The sequence below is a fragment of the Haliotis rubra genome, unplaced genomic scaffold (assembly GCF_003918875.1).
Source record: "Haliotis rubra isolate DU_JTF1 unplaced genomic scaffold, ASM391887v1 Scf953, whole genome shotgun sequence".
NCBI lineage: Eukaryota > Metazoa > Mollusca > Gastropoda > Lepetellida > Haliotidae > Haliotis > Haliotis rubra.
The window spans coordinates 350,016-360,246 of record NW_025767694.1 but is presented as its reverse complement, the minus strand read 5'-3'; the positions used below and the strand labels follow the sequence as shown (position 1 = coordinate 360,246).

General features: G+C 35.1%; 1 protein-coding gene across 1 annotated transcript; it reads left to right on the top strand.

Moving 5' to 3' along the window:
* The first annotated feature begins 462 nt into the window (after positions 1-462).
* On the top strand, positions 463-9,158 carry LOC124264978 (parkin coregulated gene protein homolog). Its single transcript, XM_046699759.1, has 5 exons — positions 463-643; positions 2,672-2,806; positions 4,883-5,054; positions 7,952-8,101; positions 8,735-9,158. The coding sequence occupies exons 1-5, from the start codon at positions 593-595 to the stop codon at positions 8,893-8,895; spliced, it is 669 nt and encodes a 222-aa protein (XP_046555715.1). The 5' UTR covers positions 463-592; the 3' UTR covers positions 8,896-9,158.
* Positions 9,159-10,231: the final 1,073 nt, after the last annotated feature.

Below are 10,231 nucleotides of genomic sequence, written 5' to 3'. Positions count from 1 at the left end.
ATCTTAGGCATAGAATGAAAACAAAACGGGGCTTACGGGCGGAAATCTTCCCTAATCATACATCAACGGGTTCCTGAACACTGCGTTTCACAACAATATCGCATCTCCATTCTATCATGGTGTATATCCTGACTTTTGATCAATGATGATAACTTTTCTCAATCATGATGATACATTGATAGTAACCAACCTTGAGAGTCAAGCAATCGATGATCTAATTTATTAATGTTGGTCTGCTGTTGAAAGTTGCGCTGGCTGAAGCACAAAGACTCAGACATCAATTTTCTTGTTAACAGTCTTCTAGCAATTACATGCATGGAAGTGATTTTGATACACATGCTTGTCGTATTGGCCGGAAATGGATATCTTGGGAAACCTCGTGAAGGTCGTTGGGTTGACCCGGAAGTACTTACCATAGCAACAGCCCATGCGTAAACCTTGTCATCCGGGTTGTTTGGCTGTTGCTTAGATACCGATGTCCGCTCTCCATATTATATTTGGGGTCGCCTTTACTCGGTAGGTCTTTTGCACGGAAGTTCCACATTAGTAAGTGAGTTCGCCTTTTCGCGCAGAATTCGACAAACAAGCCAAGATGATAAAAGGAATTCCACAACAGACCAACAAAGGAAAAGAAAAACAGAAGGTAACTAAATCATGCAGTTCATCGATGAGTTGTCGATCACAATCCCTCCATTTTTAGTATGGGAGTCAACAGTACCTAACAACGTCTAATATTAACCTATAGTTTGTTTTTTATCGTGCTTCGTATCTCTATAACTGTACAGCATCGTTGGAGGCAAGACGTCTGCTACGTATTTATACAATTTTTCTGCCGTCATTTTTATTCACGAAAGATTAAATGGAAAATATATCATGCGAGGGTGTGTGTTTGGGGATGATGAATCCTCAGCATTCGGAATATATAAACATTGTATTTAGCAATAGTCTGCCTGTTAAATCCATTGTGTTTATTCCTTTTTCGGCTCTTCATACAGGATATTTTCCATTCCCAAGCAAACCCTCTTCATCTTAAACTGTCATTCTTAATTCCAGTGTCAATAATGTTTTGTTCTTATCTTCGAACAAACATTTTCTTATCATTGCAAGTTTTCCTGGAATGTGAGCATTCATATGTTTTACATCAGTAGGTTACTGAAACATCTGATTAGGGAAACCAATCGTGTCCTTACTGAATTGTTTTCACCATTTATGTCTCCAAAGACAAGTTATGTTAACCAAACTCTAACAGCAACATTCAGCATCAGAATATATATATGATGTTATTCTGTGAGTTTATGCTGGGATTTATCAACATCAGTTAACAGGCCAATATTCAGCCAGAAATGGCCAACCATCTGACTAAGTGGATATGACTTGTGTTTCACTGATAACATGCCCGACTTAGCTATCCTTTCAAAGTTTTAGTCACTGCATTATCTTGTCACTTCATTGCACCCTATTGTTAGCAATTACTGTTTGATACTGCTTGTTCATTGCACAAGTGCTAATTTGTTCAAAGATAACATGACAATTCATGAAGTGAATTCATTAGTCTGTTTCATCATGATTTTTTAAGGGAATCTGCCAAGTGATTTATGGTGCAACAATTTGCTGTGCAGAATATAAATTATAATGATCATGAGTTCAAATGCCAGATCAACCCTGATTATGATCACTGGTTTGTCACCACCAAAATGATATCTATGAAAATTATTGATAAATGATACTATTTGTAGTTATGAAACTTTCACACAAATGGTATATTTCTCCTCCTAAACATTTCTCTTTCATAGCAATATACAGAGATGCCGACCCATACTATTTTATCGTGTTCATTTCGGAAAAAAACCCACACAATTAAGTGACTACGATAGCAGTAAAATATACAATATTTTCAAAAAATACATTAAGTAAGATTTTCAAATAGCATACGTACCATACACAATAAATTTAACCACATTTTATTCAGTATCAAGCTATATGTGGATACTCACTACTGATTTAGATGTGTACGATGTTAATAACAAGTTCTTGAATATCTATATATATTTTTTTATTAAATATGAAAATTATTTGGAAAAGTTCATACTAATTTTGGTCAAAACATTCTAATGTTTGCATCAGTTTTTGGCCAAGATACTAATTGGGCATCTCTGGGTATATCTAGTCGGTTTGACCATATTCCACTTTTCAATACGTTCAGTAAAACAATCCATTTTTTTCATATAAAAAGTTTAATACATGATTTTCATATGAACTAAGTGTTTCTAGTTAGACATTTCCATATTACTGTTCACAGATAAAAACAGACTATTTCATCCTAGCAATAGTGAGTGAGTGAGTTTAGTTTAATGCTGCTTTTAGCAATATGCCAGCAATTTCATGACAGGATACACCAGAAATGTATTCTAGCAATGGAAATCTTCAGATCATGGTCAAGATGATTGATATAGGATTTGTGCATTATGCTTAGTTGAATAAAGACAAGAATTTGAGAATCATGAACTGGTGGAATGTAAAAGGTATTTACTGAACATATGCATGTTTCTAAGTTGTAATGCTTTAACATGTTACTGATCAATCCATGAAAGTGTAAATATTTTGTTAACCAAATATGGTGGATTAAATTTATGATGTATTTGTTCGTGATGTCTATTGATACTTCTTGCAGGTTGAAGCACCTCCTGTAGCTGGGGCCTTCAAACAGAGACCAAGCAAGCCAACAGCATTCAGGAAGTTCTATGAAAGAGGAGACTTTCCCATTGCACTAGAACATGACACAAAGGGCAATAAAATTGCTTGGAAGGTAAAATGTTTTTAACATTTTGGCCCTATTTATGATCATTACTTGCCATTTTCTTTTAATAATTGTAATGGGCTTTTTTTTCACAGGGAAATGTAGTTTGGATTTACAGTATGCCTTGTATAAATTGTTGCACTACATGTTGTATTCGAAGTTAAGATCATGATTAGACCTTTGGACTTTAGCAGTGTGCTTAACTTCCCTTCAAATGCTTTGGCTCTGTGAACATTTCTCTTCAGGATAAATGAATCTATTATCCTTACATCAATGTAGTTCTATTTGTTGGTTCTTATTAACAATGTCAGTAAACATATCAACTGCCACAAGCTATTGACAGCTTTTTAAGTCATCAGTTTCCATTCATCTTCAGTTGTCTCAAATGATTTAGTCAAAAATAAGAGTTCCTCTTCTATCACAGTTTAACACCCACAGTGTCTGTGGGTATACATTCTCAAAGTGTGAACGGCTTCATCCCAAAATGAGATGGGATTTGTTAGGATCTTCGTAAGCTCAGGGTCAATCTTCAGATGATTCTAACATATGGTTATATCAATTTTAGTTTCTAAATAATGGTGTTACCTCAAATCTGGATATTTACATGAATTTAAACAAATTCTACCATGTAAATGGTCAGTAGTGTTAGGTGCCTTGTACACACATTAAGCTGACATTCCTTTGGTATGACTGAAGTATGGTTCAACATAAGTTGCACGTGTTGGAATCACATATGACATTGTTAAACAGGATTTAAATATTCCTCTATGCAAAGGGTTGGTGAAAACGTTTGCTTTATACGAGAATATATAAGAAGCACTATATTCCAAGTGAGCACATAGTGGTTGTGGTTGAGGCATTACTCTTGATGATGATGTTGATGATTGGGAGATTTCACATGTACTTTTTGACGTGTGTATTTTACATATGGTCATTACTCTTTTTCATCTTCAGGCTCATATATAGCCAAAGTCATCTGACATAGAGTGCTAACAGTAATGAGAAGTGACATAGTTGCATTACAGTGGGGATTAAATTTGTGATTGGCATGTCATAAGTAATGTCAGCTAAGTGATTCTAGACACACATATGTCATGGCTACAGGGTAAGCAGTGTTTGAAATAAACATTCGTTCAGGCAGGTACTTTGACAGTTAAATCCATCTCACTCAGTGAAATGTTTTTGTCATTTTAATTTTTTTTGACTAGTTGGTTGATGCATCAATGTTTTATTCTCGCATGAGCTGGCTGTTTGTACAGAAATGCTTCTTCAGATGTATGCTAAAGTTATGACATAAGGAGAATATTTCATTGGCATGGTAATGCATTTATAAACGTGGTAATAAACTTTCCTTAGTGTTTACTGTTGTTATAAATTATGGATTAAATATCACCAGATGAGGTTGTTTATCAATCACAAAATTTAAAGGTCGAATAACAACTAGATCATGCAGGGACCGAAATTTCATTGGACATATATTGTGTTTATTTTAATATTATCTTTCAGTGTATTAGAAAATTGTCTCTGTATCCCATCTTTCATTTCAAATCACTCTGGAAAGTCTCTAAATATCTATCCTTAGAGAGTGAATTTAATTCAGGGACATAACTCCGAAAATTAAGATAAAAGAAAATGTGTTACAGTCATGAAACACTTACTATGCTTATCAAACAACAGCCAATCAAAGGCAGGCTTGTTTGAAACAAAAAAGATCTCACAAAGATAGCCATTACATAGAACTCTTGACATTAGTCACAATACATATAGAATACTGTACATTGTGATCTCACCCAGGTATCCTCAGAAGCTATAGCAACAAGCAAACATAACAATATCAAAGCAACTATTGTACAATTATTTTCACACTCGTAGCTAGGTCAGCCTGTAAATTATCCAAAGACTGTAACTATAACAAACAACTGAAAGAACACACTATAGTACATTATTTTAAACTTTAGTTATATTTGTATTGTTGTAACAGTGTGAACACACGCTTTTTGTATCATTTGTAGCTAAACCACTGTAATTCATATTGTCTGGTAAGTATCCATTAGTAATTGCTAATGTCAATTGACATGTTTCTAGGTGGAGATAGAGAAGTTAGACTACCACCACTACCTGCCGCTGTTCTTTGATGGTCTGTGTGAGATCAAACACCCATATGAGTTCTTTGCAAGACAGGGTGTCCATGACATGATGGAGCATGGTGGCTCTAAGATTCTACCTGTCATTCCTCAGCTAATCATCCCTATGAAAAGTAAGTTCCGTGTCCCCACAGGACAGGTGCAGCAAATACTCCACACACAAAAAACATTCCATGATTTGTTAGCAACAGATACATGGGATTATATTGGTTCATCAATTGTGTATCTCAAGATTCTCTTCCTTATGATGTACATGTTCTCTTGCCAGGTCTTAAATCAGTGTTCATCAGCTGACACACGCCACCACTATTCCCATAATAAATATGTTTACTGTGGGAGCATAATATTTATGCTCAATAGAAAGTCAGGTGCCATCATGTAGATGGGTTTATTTTGCATTCCTCAGAATTGATGACTGTCTCAAAAATATTTTCATTTGCTCAGACACCTGCCTCATATATTAGAATGTAAACATGCTGATTTCTTTGTCTTCTCCAGCTCAATTTTCTGTCAGTGCCCTTTCATTGGATAAAAATTAGAAATAGTCCAATCAGACTCTAGCCTACATATTTTTTCAGACATAGTAATGTTCTGGTAATGTTTCTGCTTTATATGACTTTGGTATCATAGAATCACCTGACACACGTTATGTTAGCATAAGTTATGGGTATTGACCTGAATTTCGTATTTTGTTGGTTGTGGCCAACTGATGAAGTAATAGCCACCTTACATACAGGACACTGATCACAAAGAGTTTCACTTTTTTCACAGGAAACAGTGGCTAATATTCATAATTTTATAATGCCACTTTTCTGGGGTCCCTGTCTCCACTTGTTATTAAAAAAAGTCTTAAGATCCTTAAGCTTTACTACAATGCTATTTGAATCAAGGGACATTCTAAATATTTGTCATAATAATTTGCAACTTGACCAGAAATGCTTATCATATATGAACGTGGATACGCCAATCTCATAGATAAGGTCAGCTCCTAACTTGACCCTTAAAATCAGTATCAAAATGGTATCTTTGGTACATAAGCCGAACCACCAACCTTCATACACCTTCTGGTCGTGATCAGTTATTGGAGATAGAATATCAACAAATCCATATTGCATTACCCAAGTTAATCCTGATGTGCAGATAGTGCATTCCAGTTTATTTAAATTAATCAAAATGTCATTCAATAATGTTTATATTAATTGAGGCAAAATTGTGTGTCCCTCCGATACGTATAACTTCCGTCTACATTATTCAGAGCAATCACAATCATATACATATCACGCATTGAAATGAAGTGTAGTTGACAGAAAATGGATAGGTATATATATTTTGTTTGGTCATGTTTGTTATAGCTGTAACACACAGTTTTCGTGGTGGGAATAGCGAGATTGTGCGAAACCATATCGGTGACAGGGCAAATTGCCCCATACATGAAAAGCATCCGACAATACACCAAAGCACCGCATAACCTTACTTATTACAAACATTTTACATTTGGACACCAAACCTGCATTTTAAATGACACAATGCTAGAATATATTTCTCTTGGTAAAATAATAGTTTCAGATATTATTTTTTCCGATATATGTGAAGTAATCTAAATCCCTGCACATAATACAATGCCTAGCAAAAGCAAATTAGAACTGAAGAAATAATTAATCTTGTCTAGTGATGTTTAATTGCAAATTTGACATTTTCACTCACAAAATCATTTATTCTTGTTCGTTCACACAATGCGAGAAAAAAAGTTTGAAAGTGTAACCTATATATAAGCTAACCCCTTTCTACAGAATGCTTTTTGGGGGGTCTTCAAATCACGGCTTACTTGTGGTCATATACAGTATCTTACACTATACATCTACTTTCATTTGTCCTGTGCCAATGGACCCCTGATCTATAAAAAATGGGTCATTTTCAAACTGATGGGCCGTTTTGAAATGGGCCTGGACATCTAATGAAAGTCTCCAAACCTATTAATCACAGTATGTAAAGTAAGAAACAACACTGTATGTGTACCTTAGTATGTAAGGTAAGAAGCAACCCTGTATATATTTCTTACCTTACATACTAAGGTATAAAAATGAAAATGTTTCCACAAAGTCAATCTTCCATTGCAAATTGTTCCCTCATTATGTAATATTGTGACCATAAGTGGTGCACTTGTGCCCAATCCCTTCGTCTTTTGGACAATAAAATATGTAACTCAGGGATTTACGGGACGCGAATTCCTGCGTCCTATACGCATAACAATTGATAACTGACACAACGAAATTGATAAGCGTCCACAGGGACGCAGAAAAAGTCCAAATACTACTTGTAAAAATATCATTCAAGTAGCAACAAGTTATCACTGAGTCTGCTACTAGCCGGGTTATGGTATCTTTTGCAATTTAATTTCTGTAACAATGTGATGATCACAATACACAATATATAACAGTAACTGAATTACAACAATATTACAACATAGCATTAATAATGATATTTAAGTGTCTGGGACTCTCAAATGTAGTCCAGGACCCCCCGAAAATTAAGAGGGACCCTCAAAGACAGGACTTGAGGTAAATCCCTGAAACTCATGTAAATAACTCGTTCATTGATTTTCAAATACACTCTCTGCACCGCAAGATCCTTTAGTAAACCCAATAGACTTTTAAATTCACTGAGAGGTATGTTTTCTGAAGCCATCTGTTAGACAACTTGGATAGATTTCATTAATCCTTCATCCATATCTGAACCTGATTTTTGACTGGTTGTTTTGAGCTTTATTTGGCATACCACTTGCTGACTAGCTTGCTTAACATGTCATGTCTATGCATGCTGCTAGTAATAAAATACCCCAGTCATTTATACTGTACCCTACTGGCACACTGACTTTAAAATAAACTGGCCAATTTAACATGTACCTTCACCAATCACTTTATAAATACATATATATTGGTTTGTGTATGGTCCTTGTTTTTTAATTTGTATACATTAATGTATATGTAAAAATTTATTTTTTTTCTAACAGATTCCTTGAATATGCGTACACCCATTGTTCTGTGTACTACCCTGAAAGTGCTGCAGCATCTAGTGGTTTCAGCTGATATGGTGGGAGAAGCCCTCGTCCCATACTACCGCCAGATCCTTCCCATTCTCAACATCTTCAAACGGATGAACTGTGAGAACTAGTCAGACGTTTTCTTATGTAATGAGGAAAGTAGAACTGGAATAAGGGAATGATTTGATATTAATAAGTTTCAATAGAACAATTTGGTTATGTGCATAAATGACAACAAATTTCTGAAATATAAGCAAAGGAGTCATAACTGATAATGAGAGGTTTGCTTCAATACTATTGAAGTAATCTTTTAGTAAACTGTCAACATTGCACCCAGTGTGCGAAATAGCCACTGGCCCGCTAGCCCATGGCTAGTACAAATCCATTCAGACCAGTAAATCTCCAAGTCACTGACTGGCCTGACTGGCTAGTGAACTTTCATGGGGTCATTTTTTTAATACATCACTCTCTCCGACCTGTTAAGTTATAATGCACTTTAAATCAATGAAGATTATGATCTGATAAATGATGGTATTTTAACTTTTTGTAATCTTAGTTTCTACATTCAAATTTGGGGCTAGTGAATTATTTAGTGGGCTACTAACTTTCAGGGATAGCTAGCCCGGCTGGCAAACTAAATTTGTAAACTATTTCCCACCCTGATTGCAATAGCGTGAAATGTTTACTTGATGAAGATGATAATGTCCAAATAAATATCAGTTTATTGACCCAACATGATGAACTCTCTTTCAGTGAATTCTGGTGATGGAATAGATTACGGCCAGCAAAAACGAGAAAATGTTGGAGACTTAATACAAGAAACATTGGAGGCCTTTGAGCGTCATGGTGGAGAGGATGCGTTTATCAATATCAAGTACATGGTTCCAACATACGAGTCCTGTATGCTCAACTAGCAGCCATACATAAGCATTGAACACTTTAAGTGAGGATTACATTAACCATTGCAACCATTGTACAGTGACAAGATGATATTTTGTGATAAAGAAACACTTTGGCCAAACCCTGGATATTTTTCACTGTTGCAAAGTGAAGATATATCCATCCATCAGTATTTCTAATATTTTCATTGTTTAGCTCATAGTACTACTTATTAATCATTCTAAGAGCCATTTTAGAAATTTTCACTGTTTGATTTTAAAGCAGCAAATTCATTTAATCATACCTCAGAAATGTTAGGACATATTGAGAAATAAGTACATTTGATTCTTAGTTAGTGCGAAGCATAATAAAATGAACTTGAAATAAAGAAAATGTGTTTTGAATTTTTGTAATTTCCTAATATTTTTTATATTCATTGTTTACATTACACTCAAGAACAAACAAATTCTTGTATAGTTTTGAATATTTTCAACATCCCAAAGCATGTTTTGTTTGAAAAGTATCATCAATTTTAGTAAATATTTTAACCTCTGATATATTTTCAGTAATTGAACAGGTACATATATATTAGGTTCATCTGCTGCTGTACTTTTGCCTACAGGCCTGTTTCAAGTACCAGATTGTCTGAAATTATGCCTGTAGTGTTGAAATACAGACATTATTGTTGTTGTTTTGGTACAACTTGTATATAATTTTCAAAATTGGCCAGTAGGTTATGAAAACAAAATGGATGCTATTGATCTCTTGATCTAGATTTTGTTCATCAATAGATGTCCAGTTTTAGATGTGTTTTTTTATGAAGGAGGTTCCTCCAGCTACCTTACAGGCCTTCCTCCTGTCTGCTTGCAACTCATATGTATAGCTTCATCTTTCTCCCTCCGCCTTGTACAGTTTAACCACTGTTTGTGTCTAATGGCAAATATCCAACTCCCTCTGTTGTAAATAATAAAGTTATATACCATATTTGTGTGTTGTGATATTTCAAAAGCTGCAATCAGTTGGAATGTAACTAAAATAGGATAAATATGACAGCTCTCCCATTATGCAGACAGGCAGTTCTCAGACATCTTAAAACAATTACAGTTCAATGAACAGATTAACTACTACCTGTTACCTATACATTAAAGCACTAACATTCAGTAGGTAGCACAGTAGCTTTCAATTGTCATCATATATACTCTGTGTACAAGGTCTGCATCTGTGTTGTCTCTTCTCTAGCTCGTTTGCGCTGTTCACTGACAAACTTCTGGTTATCTGGTGCGTGGTTGTGTTTTGTCTTCTGTGTTCAGAAGTCTCTGACAGTTGAACATCTCCCCCGTGCATGTCTTGCCGATCCATCTCCAGTGGGTG